The sequence below is a fragment of the Cebidichthys violaceus genome, unplaced genomic scaffold (assembly GCF_023349555.1).
Source record: "Cebidichthys violaceus isolate CVI_PGR_0920_01 unplaced genomic scaffold, fCebVio1.0.p SCAF_2, whole genome shotgun sequence".
NCBI classification, from domain to species: Eukaryota; Metazoa; Chordata; class Actinopteri; order Perciformes; family Stichaeidae; genus Cebidichthys; species Cebidichthys violaceus.
Genome location: NW_027176372.1, coordinates 10795005 through 10822160, shown reverse-complemented (window position 1 = coordinate 10822160; position 27156 = coordinate 10795005). Strand labels below are relative to the sequence as shown.

At 42.6% G+C, this 27156-nt stretch overlaps 3 protein-coding genes across 10 annotated transcripts; 1 reads left to right on the top strand and 2 right to left on the bottom strand.

The window, feature by feature from the left end:
- Positions 1-377: 377 nt before the first annotated feature.
- On the bottom strand, positions 378-11376 carry LOC137875281 (progesterone receptor-like). 8 transcript variants are annotated; one of them, XM_068714371.1, is made up of 10 exons: positions 10085-11376; positions 8980-9116; positions 8652-8768; positions 8196-8261; positions 7779-7985; positions 6077-6221; positions 5650-5721; positions 4890-5020; positions 4575-4726; positions 378-1552 (listed from the first exon to the last, which is right to left on the bottom strand). In XM_068714371.1, the coding sequence occupies exons 1-10, from the start codon at positions 10921-10923 to the stop codon at positions 1388-1390; spliced, it is 2031 nt and encodes a 676-aa protein (XP_068570472.1). In that variant the 5' UTR covers positions 10924-11376; the 3' UTR covers positions 378-1387. The 8 variants fall into 8 exon arrangements, with proteins under 8 accessions (XP_068570472.1, XP_068570471.1, XP_068570470.1 ...); XM_068714370.1 differs by having other exon boundaries at positions 7779-7988; positions 10085-11375; XM_068714369.1 differs by having other exon boundaries at positions 8133-8261; positions 10085-11374.
- Positions 11377-11758: 382 nt separating this feature from the next.
- LOC137875282 (moesin-like) lies at positions 11759-20125 on the bottom strand. Its single transcript, XM_068714376.1, has 15 exons — positions 20042-20125; positions 19332-19379; positions 19019-19102; positions 18848-18943; positions 18537-18659; positions 17826-17977; positions 17640-17723; positions 17402-17548; positions 16769-16865; positions 15987-16150; positions 15711-15841; positions 15388-15548; positions 14861-14953; positions 13510-13743; positions 11759-12304 (listed from the first exon to the last, which is right to left on the bottom strand). The coding sequence occupies exons 1-15, from the start codon at positions 20123-20125 to the stop codon at positions 12140-12142; spliced, it is 1863 nt and encodes a 620-aa protein (XP_068570477.1). The 3' UTR covers positions 11759-12139.
- An 841-nt stretch (positions 20126-20966) lies between these two features.
- On the top strand, positions 20967-27156 carry zc4h2 (zinc finger, C4H2 domain containing). Its single transcript, XM_068714366.1, has 5 exons — positions 20967-21130; positions 21852-22023; positions 22273-22445; positions 25936-26098; positions 26414-27156. Exons 1-5 carry the CDS (start codon positions 21078-21080, stop codon positions 26525-26527), a joined length of 675 nt encoding a protein of 224 aa, XP_068570467.1. The 5' UTR covers positions 20967-21077; the 3' UTR covers positions 26528-27156.

Below are 27156 nucleotides of genomic sequence, written 5' to 3'. Positions count from 1 at the left end.
TGCAGATCCGATAGCGGCCACTAGATGGCAGTAAAACACAGACGGTGGTTTCTGGTGTCAAGTCTGCAGACATGGCCGATTCCTGCAGGATACATGGAGGGAATATATCAGCCGGGCCTCCTCGTTTGACTGTGACATGCTCTCTGGACTCCCGCTGTGATCTATTACCTGGCTGGGTGGAGACTGGGATAATCCTGAGTCTGTCAGATGTTTTCTAAAAAGGGCCTGTCTGTCCACTTGGCTGCGTAGCCGACTGAAATAAATCTTACCAGGTGGAGAAACATTTGTACCCCCCTAAGCATGCTGCAATACGACCGTGTGCATTCCCTTTAACTCTGCCCCCTCCATTATTCTTTTTTAAACAAACAGATACACACTCATGCTTCACTTTTTTATTACATGATGAGCTGTCACGCGTAGCAACAAAGTGATCGGATTCTTAGCTGGACCTTTTTTTTTCTTTCGAAAAAAGCCAGAAGCTACAATGAGTGCATGATGACACAACACAACAAAGCACTTGCAAAGAACACTTTTTAAGAAACTGTAGAAAAGTCACAACAGTATGAAATGTCCCTTCTTGAAAAAAATAAATTGCACTTGACTAATATATGGCATGCAAAAAAAAAAGAATTCGCCAATAGTTAGTTGACTAATGAGTCATACAAGTATTTCGTACAATAATTTTCTTCAGTGTGACTTTTTGATATTAGAAAAAATTCATAAATATACATCTGGAATTGGCATTGATGCAGTCACTTGCAGTTTAAAAGCGTGTTTGTTTTTGTGGACCCCTAAAACGATTAGTCGGCTATTATTCCTATCGATTAGAACTGCTGTCAGTGATGTCTTTGAATTCAGGCGAGACAGCTTCGTGTCTTAGCATGCATGCCACAACCATTTATTAGCTGTCAATCAACTGCGCTCATCTCAGGTGCACACAATAACATTCATTGTTAAGAAGCTAGTGCAACTGTCATGCCACTGCGCACACTCACACAAGCTACGGCAATGTGAACTCTGCAAACTGGTTTTTCCTCACTACCGGCTCGCCTCCTGAAATAAAATATAGCCCGTTGTCAGTTAGATATGAAGGCATCTACATGCCAGGCGGTTGCATGAGCCTGTGTGTAGGAATGCATGCTGAAAAAAAACGTGATTTTTAAATCGTCTCCAGAAAACATGTGTTGTGCGTGTGATACAGATAGCAGGCAGTAAGAAGAACAAAGTGGATGCAATTAGATTGGAAGAATGTGCTTTATGCCCTTTCGTAGCTTTCACTGTGCTCCACTGTTTCAATTCCCCCCTCGTGAAATCGCAAACCCTCTCTAGCTCACTGAAGATGCCGGCGCTCAAGCGGCACATTAGGACAAACACAGAGGCTCTCCTTTTAGGTGGTGTTGTGGAAAAGGATGGGCTTGACCATGCCCGACAGGATCTTGGGCACATGGACGCTGACAATCTCGGAGATCATCTCCGGGAAGTTGACGCGCGTCTGGAGGGACTGAGCTTGGAGGAACAGGTCGTAGGTGAACTGGTGCAACTTCCTCACGATCTGAGAACAAAAGGAGAGAGAGAGATGGAGGTTATTAGCGACAAAGATGTAATGCGGACGTTTGTGCGGAGTTGGTGGGATGAAAAAGAACAAAGCCTATGGATTCAAGAGGAAACGGCAAAGGACATTGAAGCCCGTCTTTTGACACAAGCTTTAGGAGGCGAATTAAAAAGATGACACTCATTGCAACGCTCTAAGCCCCACAGGCGGGGCAAAGCCGAGAGGTAAAGTCTTGATCAACTCCGCTTTTCTGCCTAAAGGGCCCTGCTAGATGATCCCGGGCTGCCCTCGAGCTTGTGTGGCGTTAGCAGATGTGAGATGTGAGTGGGACACTGACAAAGCTGAGCCCTTTAAGAGTCAAAATCCACAGTGAAAGACGTGCTGCAGCTCGGCTCTCTTTGGGAGGAAACTTTACAGCTCCTCTGGTCACGCCCCAGCCACTGATGTCACCGAGGAGTTTTTTTTAAACTTGCATAACTCTTACCAATTAGTATTGAAAGTTCTAGTAGCACTAAGGAGCAGAAGCAGTCGATCTACACCCTCTAGTGGTCGCATCTCTACCAAGAGTCTTCGTTCATATCTCCATTAACAACCTTTCAAAAAGTAGTTCAAATCCATGTACGCATAGTTTTGGGGAATAACAAATGTATCTCAAATGATGCTTTCTTTCAGGTTTTACTGACTTTGTTTGTCTTTGGCTACATCTGTGGATGAAGCAGGGTGATTCCGCACTGCATTTGGGCAATCAGCTTTCTCTGTAAAAGCCACAAATCAGTGGAACAGCCTGCCTGACGATGTGAGGAGCTGCTGCTCTATCAGCACTTTCAAAACCAACACTGCTCCGCTCTGTACTCACTCACCTTGAATCTTTTATCTGACAAATGTACATTTGTGATGTGCTATTGTGTGTAGCTTTGTATTGTGTGTCTTGTGTGTTCTTTTTTGTATTATGTCTTTACCCCGTACTGTTTGTTATTGTGCTTTCCTTGTTTTGACCTGCCAAGGGTCTACAGATGTGAATTAGCTTAAAGCTATAGTCTGGTATGGTGCATCAAATGGTGACATTTATGTTTTAAACTGTACATGGTCCCTTTTTAACTAAAAAAACAATGATGCTGTACATGGGTGATTAAAAAGCATTCGTTGTGACCCTTTACTTGTTTGGTAACACATATGAAGGCATATAGTCACCATAAAATAGACTGGGAGCTTTTAGTTTTAATGCAATTTAGAAAATGTATGATTTTTAACAAATTATGTTAAATTTAGGAATAGTACTATATAATATATAATAATATCTATATATCTATCTATAGATATATATCTATAGAGAGATGTGAATATGTATATCTATGTACAAAATGTCATAAAGTCTTTGTGACTTTAGGCTTTTTAAAGCACTTCAGACACATGAGTTTGTAAAGTCCTAAATGCACCATCTGTTATTCAGCTGCCTGTCTCCAGCAGCTGAATAACAGATGAGTAAATTATTAATACTCTCAAAGACAAAACTTGGTTAGTCTTTCTCCTTTTCTTTCATTGATTTAGTTTGCTCTGGATTTTTATTTGGACAAATACAAATTACGTCCTTCCCTCTTCAAAGTAATCGGTTCAGAGATCACATGCTGGCACGCTTGAGCAGTTTGTATCACAACAAGTTTTTTTAAAAACAAGTTTTACAGCATGTTTGCATCTGCAGATATGACCTGCTTTGCTGTTGCTGCTATGTTTCCTGTCAATACAGCATACAGGTTGGTGTGGGAGTGCACTCCGCCTGTACTAAATTACGTTGACTGGGGCTACTTAGGGTGCCAGATTATATGTGTCAATTCCTTATGGGGCTAGATGGTTATTATTGATGTGGCAATGCTACCACCAGAGGGTGACTCATCATTTTCCCCTCCTGGTGTGCAACCAGTGTAGAGAAGCCAAAGCAGTCACATGACCCTTTGGTATGCGTGTAACCCTGGTGGATTGCTGGGGATTTGTGCACAAACCGGAGATGTACCCCAGGTTGAGAAGGAATTACTGTTGTCGGTATGATATCACAGTCTCTGTAGGTCTGTCTGTAACCGCACTGAAAGAGACCGCTACTTTCATTTTAAATGCAATAACTGATCGTTTCGATTCAGAGTCAGCCAGCCATGAAATGACAAACAAATCTTGATTCCAAAGTTAGCACGGTATTGTTTTAAGTCAAATTCAGATTTGGTGCACTTCGCACTATTTCTGCGACACCAACTACCATATTTTTCGGACTATAAGGCGCACTTAAAATCCTTAAATTTTCTCAAAAATTGACAGTGCGTCTTATAATCCAGCGCGCCTTATGTATGGTCACTTGTTGTGCTTATTGATCGATTTTATGTGGTACAATGCGCTCAAAAATCTGCCGAAATATGTAAGTACGACTTTGGTAAGCAACGAAGCCGCTCCGCTCAATGGATATTCGGAGCATTACGGTACGCTGTGTCACTACCTGATCGGCCCCGTAACAGGAATGTAATGTCTAAACTAAAAGTCAAAATCGATCAATAAGCACAACAAGTAACCATCGGTCGCAACTGTCGTCCGAGCTTTCACGAAAGCTGGAATCATCACTGAACAGCCAAGTACCGATAACAGCAACAAGACTGACTCGGAAAATGACGAGAGGGATTCGGGCATTCTTGATGCCGAAATTGCACAGCTGTTTCACTCAGACACTGAAGATGAAGAATTCGATGGATTTGTGGAAGAGGAATGAATCGATAAGTGAGTGTATTTTTCTGTACCGGTATTTGTTGTTACAACTGAGTTGAATAAAGTTTGATTTACCGGACTGTGTTGTTTTGCTTAATGCGCCTTATAATCCGGTGCGGTTTATGTGTGAACATAGACACGTTAATTCACAGTGCGCCTTATAATCCGGTGCGCCTTATAGTCCGAAAAATACGGTAAATATGCATTTATGTAATAGATCACAAAGTCGCAGCATGGTGTGGTTTTTTTCATATATATGAAGGTGAATTGTGTCCATTACCGACTGGAGGGAGTCCAGCAGCTGCGTGAGCTGAAACAGTCGCTGCGTGCGGGTGGTCTCTCCGCAGTGGCTGGCCAAGCGGTCCAACTCGTTGATGTAGGAGGTCCGCAGTTCATCAAAACAACGCTGGTTCTTCAGGCCCTCCACTGGCACTGTGAGCACAAAAAGCCAGCACACGACAATAACTCTCCCAGACTTTATCTATCCCATCAATTCTCTGAAGTATGGCTGAACTCTGTTATGGTCATATTTCACTTGCAGAGTTGACATTCAACTTATTACTTCAGACGCATATTCCCCACCGGGAGGACTCACTGATGCTGAAGAGGACCAGGGCCTTCATGCAGAGGAACTCCTCCTGAGTGACCTTCAGCATGCAGAACCTTTGGGAGAGCAGCTTCATCCTCACACAGTGTTCATACATACTGGACACTTCCATCCGTTGGCTGTGAGGAGGGAAAAAGAAAAAGAAACCACTGTGAGAGGTGAGAAGTAGGAGCACCGGGTGCAACATAAGGAGGAGTTTCAAGGAAAGAACGGGTCAGGCAGAGAGAAATAGAGAAAGGACGAAGACAATTAATGGAGGCAGAAGTGAAAAAGAGGGGAAGAAAGCAGCAGAGGTTAGAAGAAATGAGTGAGCTGGGTAATGGAAAAAGAACGACAGAGAGGCAGAGAAAAATGAGGGTCAGCAACGAGGGCAGGCATAACCATTACCATGCAGGTCAGAGGCAGCCCGATGGAGTGACAGAGGTCTAATGCAGACGGAATGAGTGTTTTTGCTAATGTCGCGCAAAACTCCAGCCGAGTGAAAGCGGCTCTGAAGGCCAGCGGCTGGCTTTAGCATTCAGAGCAGCACCCTGCTTCAACACCAAAAACTATTTACTGATAAGAGGCGGTGGATTTGTTTGAGTGCCGGCGATTTGCTTCACAAACTCTGCGTAAGTACAAATAAAAGACAAAAGACAGGAGTTGAGGTGTCAGACAAATTTTTTTTTAAAAGAGGCTGGAGGAGGTTGAGGTGCGACTCGAAACTTGTCGAAGTTGAAGAAATAAAAAAAAAGAAATGACTCATTGCCGTTGCGGTTCTTGGGGACTGATGATGGTTTTCGTGAAGATGAAACGGAATAAATCATCTGAGGTGATCCGTCTGCAGCCACGTACAGCAGATGCAAAGGAAACGGTGAAAGCAGAACAAAGTTGTTTACCGTCTCACCACCAACACGTTCATCGTGTGATAATTAAAAAAAAGACAGAAGAAAAAGCTCTGAAGCTCGTATTCCACTGTGCCTTCCCTTCCAGTTGCGGTGACAGGTAAAATCTCATGATATTCCAACAAACCAAATGTCACTATGATTATCTTGGCTGTTCAGACCCGAACAAACCTTCTTTGTTTGAGAAACGGGGGAACTTCCCCCCCCCCCCCTTTTTTTTTTGTTGTTAATTCAAACCCAATATTGGAACTCTTGGTATGGAGTGTAAAGTGAGTGCTTTCCATGACTTACTCATTGAAAACCAGGTCTGGAGCGAAGTAGAGCAGGGAGCTGTTGGTGAGAGTGTAGGACCTCCAGCCCAAAGCGAACACCATCACCCCCATCCATGACAACTGAATCACTGACATCTGGTCGTCTACGTGCATGTCACGGAAACCTGTTAAAAACAACCTGTTAAAAACCCTGCCCACGGGGAAATAACACTTAATAACACAAGTGGGTATAAGAGATGTGAAAACTTCAGGAATAATACAGTGTGGATAGTTGTTGGCTTTTTCCAGCCTGACACTCTTGGCTTGAATGTGAACATATCCCCCTCTAGTGGCTAATATACGAACAAGGATTGGCCGCTCAAACTGGGGAAGTTCAACTGGTGTAAAAATCCTGTTTTCTCTAGTGCAGGGGTCTTCAACGTGTTTCAGGCCAAGGACCCCCAAACTGATAGAGAGATGGAGCAGGGACCCCCTACTATATATATTGTATAAAATTCAGTTTTATACTAAACTGGACCTAGTGCCATGTATAAACATACTTTGTTATTGTGCATTCAATACTAAGCTATTCAAATACACAGGTTCATATATTCATGTTTTTATTGTAAACATGTGCAAGGTACAGTGAGTAGGGCGGCCGTGCCACTGCCATTTAGAAACATACCTTGTCAACTGATACCAATGCCAATATCAACACTGTCTGTCAATTGCATGATAATCAAGCATGCAAGCTATTCAAATTGACGTTTTTATTTTATACATAAACGTGGAAACGAAAAATTAGTGATGGTCTATTAGTGCCACTGCTATGCATAAACATACCTGTTATCTTGCATACAATACTGAACTATTAAAATAATGGACAGATTCATGTTTTTTTTTTGTTTTTTTTAAAACATACATGTAGGGGGACAGGTCCAGGCCAGTCTCACGCTGTGAGTGAGCTGGTACCCAGCTTGAGAGACCTCCTGTGTGTCGCTGAATGTGTGCATTTCTGACTGAAAGATAACATCTTCTGCCTCCATTTATCCATGTGCTACAATATGTTGGATTTATGTTGATGTGTATTTAAAGACATTTAAATTTGTGACAAAAAAAAGAATTACAATTTTTTATTTTTTTAAATAAAAAAAAATGTAATCAACCGAAAAATTCACAACCCCCCTGCAGTACCTCTGCGGACCCCCTGTTGAAGACCTCTGCTCGAGAGCAAGAGGTTGAGGCCCTTGCACAATGAAAACAGATGTTATATCAGACATAATACTTTTTCATGGTGGCTGTAGAGCTCGTCTGTGTAATTACTGTGCATTAAAAACTTAATTTCACGTGTTTACATACATGAAACCTGACCTCTGTGTTTAACCCATGTGAAGAATTTAGGAACAGTGGGCTGATGTGAAGCGCCAGGTGAGCAACATGGGGTTCGGTGTCTCGCTCAAGGACGCTTTGATGTGCGGACAGGAGGAGCCGAGGATCAAACCGCCAACCTTATGATTAAAGGACGATCGATCTGAGCCACGGCCACCATTAAGTGCCTGAGTCGCCCCTATCCAATCTCTAGCTCAACACCACACGGCTGACCTTGTAGTGTTTTTTTGCTTGGCCTAACACAAAGCACATGGTTTGTCTGGCATTACGCCGAACCCCAACCAATTCATCACGCGCAGCCTCGGCAGAAAGCTCTCGCATGCAGCACGCACCTTGGCACCGACTGAGTTTACCTGGTATCGCTTTGGCCCAACGCACCACGGTTACCAGTTGTCTCTCCCCCAGCTCGTTGAGGCTGGTGAGCAAGGACACGGAGCTGTCTGGCTGAGCGTGGTCGTGTCCCGCGTTGACCACGGCCGGCTCGATGACCTGCAGGACGCTGAGCAGGGAGAGGCATGAGCGCATGGTCGGGGGGATGTTTAGAGCCAGGGCCTGGGATGCTGCTAGAGACACACACACACACACACACACACACACACACACACACACACGAATAGTGTAACAACAAAATATTGCTACATATTTTATGGACTATGTTTGGCATTGAGCTGGCGTGACACTGGAGCTTATGGCACACCGATCCTCACTTTGAGCCCTGACAGCTGCGCTTCCTGGCTCAAAGATTAGGTCTCTCCTCTCGGCCCTTTCACCTCTTTCTCCGGGCCCTAGCTCCTCCTCTCCACTCCTCGCCTGCCCAGTTCCCTTCAGCCTGCGACCTAGAACCCACCACAGACGATACAGACGAGCAGAACACACGAGGGCAAAAAAAAAAAGGAGATAAGAAGCTTCCATTTTCAGTTGTTTTGTCTGATTTGTTACACAACAGATAGCTAGAAACAAAATCTGGAAAAGAACTGGAACCAAATCATATAAATGGGAATAATATTTAAATGACCGTCAGCCACTGGAGCTGTTCCTTATCAAAACCACTGGCCACTGGCCAAGAAAGTGCTTTTTTGTCCTTTGTAGAAATGGATTTGTTCCACTGCAGTTAAGCTAGAACATTTGATTAGTATGTTCTGATCCAATGGTGTACGTTTTCTAACCGCCCTGGCCCCATTTTTCCAAATACACACCGCGCATACTTTCCTCTCCCATTCCCTCACCTTTAAGGCTCATTCCCGACATGAAGCATCTCTTCAAGCGGCACGAGGCGCAGTTTTTCCTCCTCAGCTTGTCGATGGTGCAGTCGTTCCGGCTGGCACACAGGTGGTTCTGCTTACCTGGTGGTACAGCAAGCTCAACATTGTCTCGGCTTCCGTTCAAGGCAAAGATACGTGGGTGTTTACTGATAACAAGCAAGTCAACCTCATAATGTCAGGTCACTGTGCCCTGCTTGCATGAACAGGTGGGTGTAAGAAATTAAATCAGCAGTTGAGTAATTTTGTGTGTGTGTGTGTGTGTGTGTGTGTGTGGTGTGTGTGTCACACCCACCTGCGGCGGCCCTCTTGAAGAATACTTTGCAGCTCCCACAGGTGACAGCTCCATAGTGACATCCGGAGGCATCATCACCACACACCTGGCACACTCTCCTGTCTGACAGGTACACACCTGGAAACAAATCGTCATGCCTGGACGCACGCACACACACACACACACACCCACACACACACACCCACACACACACACACACACACACACACACACACACACACACACACACAGAAATATAAATGAATTGGGCTATTTTTAAAGGCTTCCAGAGCGGGCACAGATACTACACAGTTATACAGTTTCATCTCAGACGGTAACAATAAGGGAGACGGGCATAGTAAAAAGCTTGTCACTATGTCCTAAGAGGTGTCTAATTCCCTAAACCTAATTCCAATTGCAGTAGGATATTTATTTCCCTGTTCCAGGACCGACTATACAACAACAAATTAAGTGATCTAAAAGACGGGGACACCTGAGATTTAAAGAACCGTAGAGTTGGTCATTCCAGACTTTTAGGAAGTAATCACAGAAGTGGAAACAGGACATTGTCCTCCATCCGAAGCACAGAGCAGGTGCTGTATCTCTTGTTCATAGCGACACTGATATGTTACGTGGGTATTAGTGGGAAGTTAGGGATAAAGTGAACTTTGATGCTGAAACACAAACTTGGCCAAGGACATGCGGCTGTTGGTGGACAAATAATTGAATGCCGAGAGGCAGCTGGACTAGGTTTTGGCGTCAAATGGTGATAGAGAATATCTTGTTTACTGCATTTGATTAATTTGCCTTGTAGGAAGTGCAATAATCCCTTTAGGGTAATATCAATATATTAGAAGAAGAACAGAAGGAAAGTGCAGCTTTAAAGTAATATAATGGATTTAATAAAGCAGTAAATCCTAAACACAAAATGGACCAAATCTAACAAAACGCTCATTTTGACCAGTTGTAAAACTGGCAGACTGCATTTGTTACTAATTAAAGAAATATGAGACTAAATGAAGTGGCAGGACAGAATGTAGCTCTTACCAGGGCTGCAATCCTGACTTGATGCCAATGTAAACCAAGTCCGAGCAAATCATTAAAATCATTTTTTTTTTTTTTTTACCTGAAACTGCGATCCGAGCAATCCATCCAAACTGAAGGTTCGGTCTTGATGGCGGACAAAGTGAGCTGCTCTTGAGGAATCGCACTTTGGTAACTTTCCACTTGGCCGTACCCTTGGGCCATCGCCGCTCGCACGCCACCTCTGCCACCCTGCTCACCCTTGTTGAACCAGATACAGTGACATTCCTGTCTGGATCCGAGAGAGGCTGGCCCGCAATTACAGTATTTACACACCACATCATGTCCGCCTCTCTCCGGCTCGGATCGGCTGCTGTACGCGCGCCACACTCCCGGCGTGTCCCTGTATAGGTTTGGACCGGCGGAGTACGCGGAGTAGGGTCTGTCCACCTGAGATGGTCCGGGCTGCTCCGCCGTCGGGCTCATGAACAAGGATTCCTTGCAGATATATCTGGATATCGCCGAGTCGCGCGCCTCGCTTTGCGCGCTGCCCGCGTCGCCCGACCGGAGCAAATCCATGCAGCTCACTTGCGCAACACCGTGGCACACCTCTCCAAAGTCGTCGTCCCTCGGGTCGGCGCCGCTCAACAGGAGCCGGCTACACTCCGGGTCCACAATTCGAGCCGCTCCTAACTCTGGCGCCCTTCTCCGGGAACCGTTCTCCGCGGCCGGGTCGAAGTCTGCAAAGGCGCCGCCGGAGCACGGGTGCATGATGTTGAGCGGAGAAGACACCGAATCCAAACCCAAGGACACCGACACGGCTTTGCTGAGCTCAGCCGTGGTCGCGCACGCACAGGTGTCCACGGTGTTCAGCCGATCGCGCTCATTCATTATTAAAGACGTCTCCTCCAAGTCTGACAAGCTCAAAAGGCGAAAGGCCATCTCGCTTCGCGACCGTTTCAAAGCAGTGCGCTGGTGGCACGGTGGACAAATAAAACAACACTCCACCCTAATAGACTCCCGTCATATGCTTCGGCGGATATGAAATTCCGAGCTGTCGACGACGTAGGGACGTCCCGTCCGACTCTGCTCCGCGAATGAAGGACCGGCTAACTTTTGCTTTCTTTCTCTCTCTTTTTTTTTTTTTCTTTACACACAAAGCAATCGGTTTCATCGCCTATATCACCAACGAACAACTTGTGAGTAACGGTTTGAACTCTGTAACTTGACTTTGTACTCTGTACACAAGTCTCGCGAGAGCAGCCAGCTGTATTAATAAAATGACAAGCCACGGGTCTCGACAACACACTCACTGAAAGCTGCCACGTCCGTGCATAATATGACTAATAAGTTAAGTTTGGACTTAAACGATACTTTTGTTCGGGCTGTCTGGGCTTGTTTGTATCTGGTGGCTGAATTCACGAAACTTAGTAGTTGGATGGATAAAATACATATTGCCCCGAGAAATCCATTTTCTATTCATTTAGGCATATTGCCTTCTGTTATGTAGTAAGAGGCAGTGATGGGAGCTGGGGGTGGGTGTTATGTAAGCTACATCAGTGGCAATGTAATGTTTTCATTTTCTGTGTATTTGTATTGGATGGACATTGAGGTTGATCATTAATTCTATTTGATGGCATGATGGCATGATCAGGCCCAGTTAAGGGGACGCGTGATCGTTCACATGGACAAACAAGCACATCCCATGGTGTTTCAGTGTGTTTTTTTATTTCTGCAATGAGAAAAACATTTTGAGGGAAGTATCTTAAATGTCGTCTCTTTCATTAATCAACGTCTAACATTTTCATCAGTTGGCATGATTGGAATTGTAATACGATTTACAAGAACAACAGCAAACCTTTTCATAAATGACAGCATAGATGATGGTTCAAGTGGACCGTGAATGTTTTGTTTTTTTATTCTAAGTAATTGTAATGTATTTTTTTGAACAGTTGTGACTTGTTTCCAGATGAAATTACATTAAAATCATGGACATTAAAGGCGGCAACAGTATAATTTGCCGTCATATTCAGCCCGTTATGTCAGGTTCATTTTCTACCTATGCAATAATCTGCACCTACATGCTTCTAAAATCTCTCGATGTGTTCTATTTCATCACCTATCCTTCAGTCTGAGTGGGCCTATATTGCAGCCCCTCTCACATGGACTCAAATTCATCAATGCGTTGTTTGGTGTTACCCTGACGAATCTGACGCAGGGTCTTGTATTTGTCACGGCCCGCCTTCACATTCTCGGCATGGATCAGGTCATTGGGGGTCTTTTTGCTCTCGTCTACAGCTCCAGCCAGCTCAATGCTCAGGAACTGAAAGAGAACACAAACACACAGTGAATAAGATCCCCTTTCCTCAAAATATTTAGGAGACCATTCAGAAGCCCTGCCCCTCTCCCGGGACCCCTGTACTCCACTCAATCCCCATCTGAAAGCACGCTATTGTCCATAGTTATTAAGTCCAGTTTTGTGTTGAGTCCTCTACGCAGTACCATATCTTATTTGGGCTGTGAGATAGAGACCAATGTTATTTCATTTGTTACAGCCCTGGGTCTGGATGAGATTTGCGAATTGTATGAAACTAATAGAATGACGATGTTTTATTATGCAGAGTGCACTTAGTTCTGGGTGAAACACATTCTGTGGTGGCAATTAAGCTGCCATATTTAGAGGAGAGTCAAAACCTCTAAATGACTGTGTGTACAGGCAACGCAGAGAATGTACCAAAACACTTTCAAAATCTCACAGCAGCAACAAAAATGTGATTTCTGAACCACAAACTCCAAGACGTGGGAAAAGGAAGTGGCATCCACCACACAGCTGAGTAATATTAAGCTTAAAGCACACGTCGCTCCACGCAAGTTCTACATGAAAGTTACTTTAAAAATTACTATTAAAAAAACTGTTCTGAAGAATTGAAGTCAGTGATCAAGACTTTCTTTGTAAACAAGGCCTTCAGCTAGCGGCTCTGAAGCTGTACTTAGCACAGCCGTGCTTTGAGCTAAATGCTTATGTCAGCATATACTGACATGCTCACAATGACAACGAAGTCATACTGATGTTTAGCAGTTAATATTTATCAGGTAATTTAGCCGGTTAGCATGCTAACATTTGGAAATTAGGACAAAACTCAATGTGCGACCGAGGACATGGGTCTGTCTGTATTTATTTGTATACCAAAGAATTTATATTTCGAGCTGATGTGGCCAGATGAAAAGTCAGAGGATCAAAGCCTCTATCTAATATTTGTCAAGATATATTTTACTCATAATAAAATGTCAACTTAGAGCACTAGAGAACAAAATATATATATATACAAAAAAGCCAGGTGCTCACCAAAGCCAGTGGGGCTCATCCTCTGGGGACCATGAATGCCTGTGCAAAATGTCTACACACTCTGAAAAGCTCCAGGACAGCCCAGGGACTGCTAATCTTTACCTGACCATGACCTCTGACCCGACAGTGAACGAGAGAACAGAAAAAAAATAGGGAATTTGATAGCGTTCACTTAACTTTACCTTGAGGTTTTTCTGCAGCCGCTGGTTCTTCTGGGCCTCCGTTACTCTTTCCTCCTCACTGCGATCTCGGACCATGCCTGGAGAAGTCAGCTCGGCGCTCGCCTCGGCACTGCTCTCATCCGTCTCGTCGTGCTCATGCATATGAGGGTGGACCGAGTCCTGGATGTTGACACCCATGAGTTTAGTCTTCAGCTCCTCTTTGGTTCGCTCCAAATCAGCTTCTACCACCGTTGCCTGTCAACACACACAAATCTCTGCTGCTATGGATGGACATTCAAGTGCAAGGAGCCTACTAGCTTTTCTCCAGGTTGACTCTTGCTTTTGCGCGCGCTCTAACATCGCCCCTTTTTTAGATTTTATTTTTTTTTGTTCTTCGGTCAATCCTTTTTTCTTTGCTGATACTGCCCCAGTATCCTCCATACCTACAAATTACAACGTAATCCTTTTAATTGGTCCAACTTTGCCTTTGGGAATGTAAACACAGGAAGCCTTGAATTGTAGCGTCTGATGTTGCGAGGAATCAGACCCAACGGTGATACTTTTTTCTACTATGGTGGAGGCGTGACCCGCCTTACTCTGCCTTTTGATTGACTTACCCTGATATTCTTGCCATGTCAATCTGGAGTAGAGCGGGTCATGCCTTTGCCAGAGATTTTGTAGTTTAGCGATCGGTATTAAGAATAACTACATGGAAATAGCCTGTCTTGTCAATGGTGGTCTCATTTGCTTATATAGATCAGATAGAAGAATCAGTATTAAATTGAGACTGATTCATAATCGGATAAAAACTTTGACAAATTATATTTATAACACATAAACTACGATGACATATTTTGTTTTGGGTAACCTGGCCACCACCAGTTGAATCCCAGGTGAAGATATTTTCGTACAGCGCTCACTAATGAAGGGAAACTTTCCCAAATATGTTGTCTTCTGTGACTTAAGGGGTTTCTTAGCATTGCGTGCATCAGTCTCTGTTGGTCATTAAAAAATAAGGTGGAAATAATGTGGCGACTGCAAGTTCAGTATAGCACTTCTTATTAGTATACAAAGATTTGCATATACTTTTGGTAAATCTTTTTGTGTACATTTAATGGTTTGTTTTAACCAACTATAGCATCACAGGGCTGAGGCTTGCTACCTGTGACAATGAAGTGACACTAATAAAGTTCATACAATCACAACTTGAAAGTCTGCTGATATACTACTCTGTGTGTGGATCGACGCCTTGCATCTGCTTCACCCGAGCCTAAAGCTAAGAAGTGTCAGACATCCCTTTTTGCTCATGTTTGATTCATCCTTTATCTCTCTCTCTCTCTCTCTCTCTTGTGGTTCTTTCATTAATTCTCACCCTTTCCTGCCATCTATTCGCCTCCTCGTCCTTTTTCTTCTTGGCGTCTTCCAGCTGGGAGATCTTAGAGGTAAGCTCTGCCAGCTCAGTGGCCTATACACAGACGCACACAAATGGGAAGAGAGTTAAGAGTGCTCCTGATTTGAGGTCATTGTGCTCCGCCTGTGTGTGTGTCGGTGTGTGTTAGAGAGAATACGTGTGTGTGCGTGTCTGTGCCTGCACTTAGGTGTTATGCAGCAACACGGCCCAGGTAAATGGCCTTGCTTTTCAGTCAGCTGGAAATAGGAATAATTTGAAGTATACCATCAAGCTGAATTTGTGAATTAGTTGATGACATCAATACCTTAGTTTCTAGCTTACAGGTGGACTTGATCAATATATGTAAATATACCATAATGACTTCTTGATCATGGAAAATAGTAAATTTTTCTCACTTTTAGGGTTTGGAATGAATCCACTTCATAATTTAATCGATTCAAGTAGAATTGAATTAAAACCAGTCTGCATGTGTTTTTTGTTTTTTTTACCAGACTTTCCTGGCTCTTGATCTGGCTTTCCGACTGGTGCAGCAGGGCTGCTTTAGCTTCCACTGCAGCTCTGCGGTCTTTGTCCAGCCGCTCAGCCTCCTCCTGAGCAATTGTCCTCTCCTTCTCTAACTCAAGAGCCCTGCGAGTCTGCTCCTCCAGCTCTGAAACACACATATACCCAGATAGGCCCACATAGTATATGCTTCTTAGAGACCCTAAAATCACAAATATTTCAATGCACTGCACGCTTCTTTTGATGTTCTTCAACAGAAAAAAATAAAACTCAAGTTTGAGAAACATTTGTATTCAGAAAGTTGTCAGACCATCTTGAGCTCTCTTTGTCTGCTCTTCAATCTGTCTCAATCTCTCCATCAGCTCCATGGTCTCACGAGCAATCTTCTCTGTTTCCTTTTCAGCATTTTCGCGCTTTTTTTTCTCACTCTCGAGCAGAGCCCTGACAGGAGAATTGTGCATAAATACACATCTGAAAAAAAACCTAGATCCCCTGACAGTTCTTTCTTAAAGCAGAGAGAACACATTGTAAACTGTAAAAGTTTTTTTTTTTTTAAATAAGCCTTCTTTATGTCCTCTTTCCTCACCTCTCCATCTGCCTCTTGTTCTTCTCCTCCCTGGCCTGGGCCTTCATCTGCTGCACCTCGATGGTGTCAGGCTTACGTCTGCGCATGTACAGGTCGTGATTCCCCATACACAATGCCAGGATTCGTTTGTTAATGCGAAGACGGGGTACGTAGAAAACAAAGTCCTTTTAAAAAAAAATCAGCATTCAGTGATTTATGACACATCATCAGATCTGTTTTACAGTTAATAATGGGTTTATGTCCTGAAGGGGTTGCTTTTGTTTGGGATAATTAACTTAATTTTTCTAAACCATTGGCTTTCCTGAAGTCTGCGCATGCAGGCAAATTGAAGTGCGGGGCTAAATTCATGTTCGTTAATGAGATCAAGTAGCAGCTGCTGTCATTAAACTATGATATGACATTCTCTCGCATCACCTGTTTATAGTCACAGCAAATAAATATGAATATGCATATCTCTGAAGAAGTTCTTGTAGGATAGTTGGGAAAACTGTTTCATGAAAATTGCTAATGCTAAAATAATGAGTACTATGTATTAAACCCTGGCGAAAGGAGCAGCTATTTAATCCCATCCACAAATACCCATGAGTTGAGCTAAGATAAGCTCACAGATCAACATACCTGCACAAAGTCTGACTTTAGGTATGCAGAAAAAATAGCAAGTTTCCCGCTAACTAAACCTCCCGTCAGTGTGGCCTGTGCTACATTTCACGTAATGACATGCCTCAAAGAATTTGAAGCTGTTGCAGATTCATCACTATCAATAATGTTGTTGTTTTGCATACCGGAGCTTTCTTGTCGATTGGTTTGATGAGAAACTTCTTGTCATTGAAGGAAATGTTTCTGATCTCACTCCAGGGGAAGCCAATCTTTGGGGTCATCCTGTAAAATATTGGCATGTTTTACCACATTAGTTAACAGAGCCTATCATGTTTTTTTACACACAGTCAAAACATAATTACGACACTCTGAGAAAAAATAGGTCAGTTCATGGAGGCTGTACTTTTCACACAGTGGTGCTCTGAGCTGAATGCTAACTTCAACACGCTAACATGCTCACAGTGAGGATGCACATTAGCTGAATCTATGTTCACAATCTTAGTTTGGTATATTAGCATGCAAAACGTAGATGTCCTTTTCAGTCTGTCTGGGATCTTTCAGGGATCACCAAAGTCATTAGGATTCATCCTCTGGGGACCATAGATATCTGTATTGCATTTTGTCACAATCCATTCAATAACTTGTTGCGATATTTCAAAAAAATTATAAAAAAGAGAGGAAAAAGTCATCCTCATTGTGATGCTAGATGGAAGGTCATCAACAAAGTCAGTAGTAGTTGACCTCTGGGGACCATGAATGAAGTAGCATATATTGATTCACAACAAGCTTGTCAGAGACATTTTGAAAATGCAGCCTACTTGTCCTTCTTGTCGTAGATGTTCAGCCCCAGTGCGTCCACTCCCAACCACAGCTCTGATCCTTTCTTGTTCTTGATGTTGAAGTAGTTGACCCCGTACATCTCCAGATCCTGGGCTATCTTGAGGTACTCCACCATGGCGTCTTCTCTGTGGTGTGGAGTAATTTAATGAGCTACAGAACACCTGCTTACAAAAAAAAATGCATGAATGGCTTTTGATGAAGTAAGGACTGCAGCACCTCAGCAGTCCCTTGTGCTCTTGATGCCACACCTGGATTCTTTCCTCCCACTGATTTATATTCAGCTTGTGCTGCTCCAAAACCCTGGTTTTGTCAGTAAAGAGGACACACCGGTTAGAATTCGGATTGCTGAAACTAGAATTAAGTTGAACTTTGCTTAACACTCATAACCATAGGACTCAGTGCCTCTGTGGCAGCAGCTTCTCTCTTGCGAGATATCCCGATACGTGATAGTCTTTCCTGTAGTCTCCTTGTTTGACCTGAACCGCATACGAGGCCAAGAGCACCGCAGTCTCGGGTGGACAGTAGATGTCATCATTTAGGATGCATTCTTTTACCTAAAACACAGAAAAAAACTGAAAGATCTGCTTCAACACACAAATCCCTAATGGTTTATGATGCCGTATGTATCGTACACAATGGTGTTAATGTTGACGTGACTTACAGAGGGAGAAACCCTATGTGTTCTGGTGTTAATTCAGTGCACCTGGACCCTCTTTTGTGTGCATGTACTCCCTTAATGGAAGACCCCAGAGGGTTAATGGGACCTGCATGAGTCATCATGGAACCCCCGCTGGTCGTTAAAGGTTTAGTGTTTTGTTTTGATTGAGATTCCTTATTTGTCTCATGCATCTGCTGGGTGCACTTGCATGAGACAGCCTTCATTGCATTGCGATATCCATTTTTTCCAGATTCTTAATGTGCTTTCAACTGATTCCTATTATTTTAATATGAATCATGTGCTCCTTTTAGTTGGTCTTGATCCTTCTCTATCCATACCAATACAAATCTAAGCATGAAATGAATTAGTGATTAGGACAGTCCATCTTTTCCATCCCATGTTTCAGGGTCGCAAATTTCCCTCATAAAAGCAATGTGCTTGTGCTCATCTCCAACCTGCAGAAAGAAGAGGCGCTGAGTTGCCTCCTGGATCAGTTCATCCGTGACATCCTCAGGGTAAAACTTGGCCCTGAACTTAATCAACAAAGGGTTGTCTCTCTTCACATCTTGAGCCGTCACCTGGGGATCAGCATCCCACAGCAGAGGGAAGCCGGAATGAAGAAATACGTACTAATTAGCCTCAATGGGGTAACAGTAGCATAACCAAAACCATAAGCATGATTACATCTTCATTTGAATCCAGATGTCGGGGGAGTCGAGCTATGCCATCAAGGGATGTAAAGTTCAAACTCAGACATTCTCCTCACCCTCTTGTTGAGCTTGAGCCAGGTGGAGAAGCCTTTGCTGTCCTGATACTGGAGGCCAAAGAACCAGGTCTCCCTGAGCCCGATCGTCTTCACTATCTAAACGTACCAATAAGTAGCACAATCACACACCTGCCTGTCAAAGCACCTGTTTGATTGTAATGCACAGTGTACCTGGTCGAAAAGCTGTTTGCCAGTTGTGCTGGGCAGGATGGCAAACTCCAGCTCAGCGTCCATGGTTGTAACTCGGACATTTATCTGCCAGAGAAAACAGTCACACTAAGCCACAGGAGGACAAAGATCCCTGCTGCTCATTCATCTGTGTCACTGGAGAAGCATCAAGGAGCATGCAAAACAACAGCTGGGTACAAAAAAAATACAAAAAAAAAGGCACTACCAATTCTGTGATCATTTAGTTTGTTCTTTGAAACAATGCTACATTTCTTGGTTGTTTGACAGAAAAATGACCAAAAAGAGTGTTCCTTACATTCTTCTGTTCAACCAGGAGCATCCAATCGCAAGAGGTTGGTGGGGACTACAATCACAAAATGAAGCCCACAGTATATTTTAGACTTAACTGAGAACATGGGGTTCATTCCATGATGCATGAGTATTAACGACTGGGTCAAAACAATGACACCCACTTAGGGTCAATCTTGTGCGTTGGTATCAAACCGCATACACATATCTGCAGTTGTTGAGACTGATTTGTACAATAAGAAAAAAAAAAAGAAACAGAATAGAGGAGAAGTGGATGGCTTCATTACTCATAAACTGTGCTGGGATTAGTAAAACAAGGCAGGCTTTCATTAGTGCCCCTAATAACGCTAACAATAATAGTAACTACAGTAATGTACAACTGTTGTAAGCCTTGCTGATCATCCTCTGGAGACTGACTGCGTCAATGAATATTCATGAAAAGAGGAAGAGAATTGCTCAGCTTTGGTTTATCTTGATAACGTGACAAAACACAATAAATCCAGGAACAACAAACACAACCAATTAGAAACATCTGGCAGCTGGGCTTGATATCGTCACACGGTTTCCACTAAGAATTCTCTCTTAAGGTTAAGAGCTACGGGCCGAAGCCTTCTGGAAGCCTTTAAATAACACAGCAGGTTCACAAACTCTAGTCAAACTAACTATGTGAATCACGGTGAAAATTAAGTTAATATAAAATGAAGGGAAGCTACTTACGGTTGACATTTGTACTTTTTTAATCTGTAGCCGAAACCCTTCTTCAGAGAGGTGCTTGTAGTAGCCTTTTCTCTGCGGAGTCATATGAAACTGCTTGCAATACCTACAAGGATTATTATGGAATGAGAATGGACCATTGTATTGCTCCCAAGTAGGCTGCTTCTCTCTGAGTTAATCCAACGGCAGCCTGAGGCCCACATGTTTTTAGAGAGGCAGCCTTCATTTACTTTGGAGACTGTTCCTCTTAAATTGATTGGATTTTGTATCATTGAGTATCATTTATCTAGAACCTAGACATGATCTTCGTGTCCCAAACCCATTTACAGAGGTACACAAATCAGTATCACCTGGTGTTCCAGTGGTAGTGAAGGCTTCAGCACAGTCTCCTAATCTGATAATCGGTTGACTTAATGTTTTCAGCGCAAGTTATGGCGTACAGTGATTTTTAGGGTTAGTGTGGTGGTGTGTTTGTAGGCCTGTTGCTAACTGCTCAACAGCGTGTGGTAACTACCAGGGCTGTACTTTTAAATAGTTCTACAATATAAATGTATTTAAAATGTATAATTTTATTTAATTGTTTTAACATGTTTTGTATTTTATGTTTGGAGTGTTTCTTCCTTGTGTTTCACTTGTAGCTGCAGTACAGCGCTGATGAACTAGTTGGTAGAGAGAAACATGACCTACTCCATGATATATCATCTTTTTTTTGGTTTTCAGTCAGGTTTCCTGTCCCTCCAATTATTCAGAAATCTGTTGTAAATGTAACTTGTCAATTTAATGTTACAGTTCATGTTCACGTGGAGTCGCTTCCGTGTATGAGACGGTTGAATGAGGGAAGAATAAGTTACTTAGTACTTCACTTTAGACAGAGAACTCGTGCGGTGCCCACTCATCACACGTAGCCACTGTTTCACGTTGCGGGCGCGTGCTCGTTTGCGCGCTCACACCGTCCATTGTGTTTTTATCAACAAGGAGACCACTGTGGCCTTACTGTTAACTGAGCTGGCCAGCTTGAACGACAATTGACTGCGGAACCATGTCGGACGAACAAGAAATAATGTGCAAGTTGGAAAACATCCTGGAAATACGGTGAGACTGTGGAACAAAACCAGCTGTTATCCGAGGTTTGACTCGCATTGATAAACGTTATCTTGGCTAACGTTAGCCGGCCAACAGTGAGCCCCTCGACTTGGCTTTTGTTACTGAGCTAGCTAATATTAGCCAGTCTGCTGCGAACCCCTGGCTTTAATGGGCTTTTGCTATTCTAGTTGTAGCTCGTCTCCGACCGGGGTTGGAGGAAACAATCACCACAGGCTGAATACGAAACATGGACACAAAGAAGCTGGAGCTAAAGTGCATATTTGGCCCATACATGTGTCAACATTCCAGATGTGTATCAACAAAATGCCAGATGTTCGATACTAATTATTTATGTGGCTACGCTAGCAGCTTAGCTAGGTAGCTTATCGGTCTGTCATTATATCTATAAACACCGGCGGCAGAATGGTGTTAGTTTGCTTCTTAGTAACTGCGTAGCAGATGTGCATAACAAGTAACATTAATCCACGCAGATAATACATTATTTTATTGCTGTGGTAATTCTGCTTAACTTAATATCGATGCACAAATAACGTCTGTGAAGTGATTCATAATTGGATACAAATTCAAAGCACTGCATGGCAGATGGGGAGAAAAATAATGTCTGGTGTTTTAGATCTTGCTGTTTTTGTGAGGGGGGGTTCGTTTTGTTTGTGTCTGTGAGGGCAACGCTCTAACAGTTGGTCTCTGTTGTCTGTGCCACTGTCTGCAGGAACAAGACGGTCCAGATGCAGAAGATCAAGTCTCGTCTGAAGACCGAGTTTGATGCTCTGGAGTCTGAGGAGAAGCACCTGAAAGAGTACAAGCAAGAGATGGATCTGCTTCTGCAAGAGAAGATGGCCCACGTGGAGGAGCTGCGGCTCATCCACGCAGATATAAATGTGGTGAGCGAGTCCTCCATTCAGAGATGCACGCATTCTGTGGAGAAGTCTCAGTTCAGCTCTCAGATGAGTACAAGTTAGCAACAGCCCTGAGAATAACAATGCTAGATCAACAACACATAGTAAATATGTAAATTTCAGTCCCTGTATTGATTCCAGTATAAAACGTGTAATGACCAGGTACGACCACGAATAGCTTATACAGAGCATATTACTTGTGTCTTTCTGAAATACCCACTCCTGTCCTCTCAGATGGAGAGCACCATCAAGCAGTCGGAGAATGACCTGAATAAGCTGCTAGAAACTACCCGGCGCCTGCATGATGAGTACAAACCTCTGAAGGAGCACGTCGATGCCCTCAGGATGACTTTAGGCCTCCACAGACTCCCCAACCTGAACGAAGAAGAGGAAAAGCTCTCCCTGGAGTCAGTATTCGCACACAAACAAACATACACTAAAATGCATGCAAGGTACAGTGAAACTATTTTGAAAAGAAGAAAGAATAGTGTTTGCAGTGCATTTACAACTATGTTTTAGGTCTCAGAACATTTCCCTGTTACCATAGTGGATTTACAGCTGATTATTTGCCCCTTCAGACATAAATAACAAAATAATTTTTTCAACATGTGTATGAAACACGCAGGCATAATGAACAGGTTTTCTTTTTAACTTAATTTCCATTGTGGTTTTTCACATATAAACAGTCAAATCACATCACTGAAAAGTCCAGCACATTTTGAATACTGTCTTCATCACATTTGTGTATATTGGTTCATTTCATATCATTTATTTGATTTAATTTAATTTATAGGCAATGTAAATTTAGCATACACAAAGAACAATGGTCCAAGAAAGGAGCCTTGTAGTACACTAAGGTCCTATAGAGGCATCTGTATTACGTTAGGATTGGTTCATAACCAAAAATAGAATAATAATTGACAGTTGATCATGTGAGTGTGAGCAGTACATTACTAGTGTTTTGTGAATTCTTCAAAACTTGATTTTTACAGATTAATTTATGTTGACAGTTACTCAAAAATGAACTTAATCCAGAGTATAATGTCAATAGCATTTACACGTCAGCAGCGAAGTCATTTGACGCATCATTGTTAGAATTACCATGAATTGGAGTTCAGTGCATGAGCCAAATTTGCCTTTTTTCCAGCCTGAATTAGGTAAATAGCAGAGAATTCATCCGGTTTCTGCCTTCAGATAAAAATGCACTTTAGCAAGTAACAAGTCCAACATTGTGCAATAGAACACAAGTAATCGCAAACAGGATTATAAATAGTGTTTACAGATAGTTCAGTTGGCTGGTGAGGGGCAGAGATGCATTTTTTTTCAAGTTCAAGTTTAGTAACAAGTCCAGGTCAAGTCTCTTATTTTTGTAATGAATGTTCTGTCATCTGCTGCATGCCATCCAGTCCGCGTAGGACACTGCATAACTATATCTTAGCAATTCAAAGCTTGTACTGTATTATCATCAAACAATACTGGAATTTCTAACTTTGATACAATACCTGGAAACATATCGATATTTTTATCGAATATAATATTTCCGATTTGCAACTTAATCATAAACACGATGGTGCTCTGTCCCGGGCCCACTGAGATTGAAGTGTACACATATTTCCAGTTCATTATGGAACTATGGCGGGATATGAGCAGAGCTACTATCGCTCTATTCTGAGTGTCGGTACAGACGGAGCTCCCCTTGAGGAGGTGAATGTTATGGTGAGACAGGTGTGATGAAATATTGAGAAGAATGTGATTTTAAATTTGAGGTGGATTACATCTTTTACAATTGCAATGGTGCTTATGAAATAGCTTCAGACAAATGTTGCATAGATGATTTTAAAGGAACTATTTTTTGAGTGGGCCATGGTCTTCTGGTCATCAGTAGTCTGGAGGAACCCAAATTTGATTTTGAGGTTCTGCTTTTTCCTGAGTTTAATATTTGTCTTATTCATTTATTATGGAATGTTGAGCTGGCTTTTGTAGCCCCAATGTAAACTGTTGACATCTAGATCTTTTGTTTATCTCAAGGTAGTCAGACATTTATTTTATTCCAGATGCCATGCTTTGAACAAAGACATTGTAATTGTGTTTGGGTTAGGACTGGGTGATATGGCCAACATTTTCCACTTCAATATCGGTCATTTCATACCTTTTTATAACGATATATATATATATATATATATATATATATATATATATATATATATATATATATATATATATATATATATATATATATATATATATATATTACAAAATGGCATGTTTTCTAGTAATAAATAAATTGTCTATATAAAAAAATAACCATATGGTAAAGCCTATTTTGTAATTATATATTTAAAAATATTAGTATTGAGTATGAGTATTTTCTCATTTTATTAAGAACTTTATTGCAAAATGAATACAACAGTTTCTAGTGAAATTATAGAGAAAAAATTAACAAATATTTCCAACTATACACGGACTATGCTTGCATGCATGCACACAAATACAGAGGAAGCGGATTATGACAGTACGTTGATTTAACTGAGTTTGATCAGATCAAAATGCCTAACGCTCTTTCTCGAAAAACACCACTCTGTTTTAACTCTGGTGTTTTTTCGAAAGAGCGTTGGGCATTTTGATCTGATCAAACTCAGTGAAATCAACTTATTGTCTCTGCAGCTCACAGTCTTTGATGTGCGGAAGACATCTGATTAATTTAAGGCTCACGGAGAAGTATCCGAGGGTCTCTTTAGCTCTGTCAGCCTATTCAGAAATTTACATCCACCTCAACCACCTCAAGATTCTGTGTGTTCAGAAACTGCTGAGCAATAAATCCATTCAAGCGTCAGGATGTCCCCGTTATGCACAACGATGCAGACACACCCAGCTGCACAAAGAGCAGTCGGACATCCATCACCAGACGGAAACATGGACCCAGTTTGCCCGTAGTGATTCTGCCAGTACTACCTTTACTCACGGGTACTACAAGGGAGTTTCAACGTGTATTGTTATTTCTCCTTTTGGTTAGCAGGGATATGTGCTGTAAAGTGAAATTGTCTTTAGAAATGAAAAGCCTCAGTTGTGTCGAAAGTTTGCTGGACTGCTTTGCACGCTGACAGCATTGTTGGCAGGCCCGGCGTCTCAGTTTGGCCGTGTTGGGCTGCGAGCGCTCAGATTATGAGTTCATGTGGCCAGGTGGTAGGCGTCTCTCTTTTCCTTCTCGTGGTGTGCTCCTTAATTTACGAGATACTTAGAAAGTTCCGACTTTGCGTTGCCCTTCTGTGTTTTTTCTCAGTAGACAGAGCTCATCGCAGAGAGAGACAGAGATTCATGGCTTGATATTTGGGAGATTTTAAAAACAAACACTTTTGGTGGCAGAAAAGTAATTAAGGCCTTGGGGGGGTGATTCAAGTGTTATCACTGTTAATTAATATTCTGTTTGTTGGGGCCTTGGTGGATCATGCTTACAAGAAATACAACCCATTACATGTGTTTTGTTCATGCTCTTCGCTATCACAGACCTATTTTGAGAGAAACCAGAGAGCCTAAAGAAATGGGATATCACTTTTTTTATTTTGAAAATGGGCCAGTGAGGCATAAAGTCCAAGGCCACATTTCTTTCCCAGCCCTCCGCACTCATGGACACACTCGCATGCAAGCAGACAAACACCCTCACAATGAAAGTACTCGCTCACATACAGAGGATGTGTGAGATTGACTATAATGTTTCTTCAATTTTAGCCTCTTTTATATCTGGTTTTGCCACTTCCACATCTCTTGATACACAGAGTAGATGGGATAATCTCAACTGTGATATGATTCATAAACTAGCCAGGTTTCTTTTCTTTCTTTTTTTCCTTCTTCTTCTTCTTCTTCTTCTTCTTCTTCTTCTTCTTCTTCTTCTTCGAGCAGCTACTTTGAGAAGCAGAAAGCAGAGTGGCAGAAGGAGCCGCATGAGCCCGCCATTCCAGAATCCCTCGCTGCCGCTGCAGCAGCAGCACAGCAGCTTCAGGTTTCCAGGAAGCAAGACGCACGCCAGACGGCCACCTTCAGACAGCAACCCCCACCTATGAAGGTATTTCCTCTCACTGACCCAAAATAGCTGCAACGGCGAAAGAAAGGCATCTCTTCCAAGTGTGAATGGTCTTGAGCTTAAAACAAAGCAGCTGTTCAGTTAATAAGTCGTAGTTAATGTCAATCAGCTCCTAGAAAAATCTGTTTGAAAACAAACTCGGACACCACCCTAAAGTTAAATACAGAAAAGAACAACCTCAGGCGTCAGACACGCCCAAACACCACCTGACAAAGATGTTCATCTCTACAGCACGGCAGGAGAGACATGACGTGAAGCAATGGTTCTAACCCCCCCCCTCTCTTTCTCTCTCTCCAGGCTTGCCTATCCTGCCACCAGCAGATCCATCGTAATGCTCCCATCTGCCCGCTGTGCAAGGCCAAGAGCCGCTCCCGCAACCCGAAGAAGCCCAAGAGGAAGCCCGATGAGTAGATCCTACTTCCCCTTCAGCCTCGGACGGCTTTAGAAGGGACCCGGTCCAATACACTGATCTAAGATCAGCCCTGTACATCCCAGTGTATGGCTGAAATCACGGATCTGTGCTTCAGGACAATTTCCACAGTCCCCACTTTAACAAATTGTCTTAGTACCTTTTTTCATAAACCGTCAACTGAAATGGATGCAGAGTCTGTTAATGTCCTCATGTTGTTTGGTTTTTATCAGTGCTTTGGATGTTTATATGTAATTGTACGACTTTGATAGTAGCTTTACTAGTCCCTAACCGTGTAACTGCAATAATGCAAAAAGGAACTTAATAAAATGTCTAAATAATTTTGCCTATGTTGCTACTGTTTTTTTTTTTTTTTTTTGCCTTAGATATTGTACTGTACTTACATTTTTTTTTTGCAATGCATGCTGTCGTGTATTTTTTGTACCAGTATAATAAATTGGATAGGTTTAATTGAAGTTGAATAAAACACAATGTTGTTTTAATGTTTACAGTGTTCAAGTGACCACAGACGGGGAGGAGAAAAGAAAAAAAAGGCCACTCATTTGCTCTGAATAGTGTTGTGTGTTTAACTTTAATACAGTGATACAAATAAATGGCTGTTTTGTACTAA

What these genes read in the sequence shown, in the direction of transcription:
- LOC137875281 (XM_068714368.1), bottom strand. Translation starts at nt 10,923, where the DNA reads ATGGCCTTTCGCCTTTTGAGCTTGTCAGACTTGGAGGAGACGTCTTTA. An exon ending in GTCGGGAATGAGCCTTAAAG is followed by an intron (nt 8,262 to 8,651) that starts GTGAGGGAATGG and finishes GGTGGGTTCTAG; the next exon opens with GTCGCAGGCTGAAGGGAACT. An exon ending in TGCTGGACTCCCTCCAGTCG is followed by an intron (nt 1,553 to 4,574) that starts GTAATGGACACA and finishes TTTTGTTCTCAG; the next exon opens with ATCGTGAGGAAGTTGCACCA.
- LOC137875282 (XM_068714376.1), bottom strand. Translation starts at nt 20,125, where the DNA reads ATGACTCCGCAGAGAAAAGGCTACTACAAGCACCTCTCTGAAGAAGGG. An exon ending in ATCTACGACAAGAAGGACAA is followed by an intron (nt 16,866 to 17,401) that starts GTAGGCTGCATT and finishes AATATTTTACAG; the next exon opens with GATGACCCCAAAGATTGGCT. An exon ending in AACAAGAGGCAGATGGAGAG is followed by an intron (nt 15,842 to 15,986) that starts GTGAGGAAAGAG and finishes TTCTCCTGTCAG; the next exon opens with GGCTCTGCTCGAGAGTGAGA.
- zc4h2 (XM_068714366.1), top strand. Translation starts at nt 21,078, where the DNA reads ATGTCGGACGAACAAGAAATAATGTGCAAGTTGGAAAACATCCTGGAA. An exon ending in GAAAACATCCTGGAAATACG is followed by an intron (nt 21,131 to 21,851) that starts GTGAGACTGTGG and finishes CACTGTCTGCAG; the next exon opens with GAACAAGACGGTCCAGATGC. An exon ending in TCCACGCAGATATAAATGTG is followed by an intron (nt 22,024 to 22,272) that starts GTGAGCGAGTCC and finishes CTGTCCTCTCAG; the next exon opens with ATGGAGAGCACCATCAAGCA.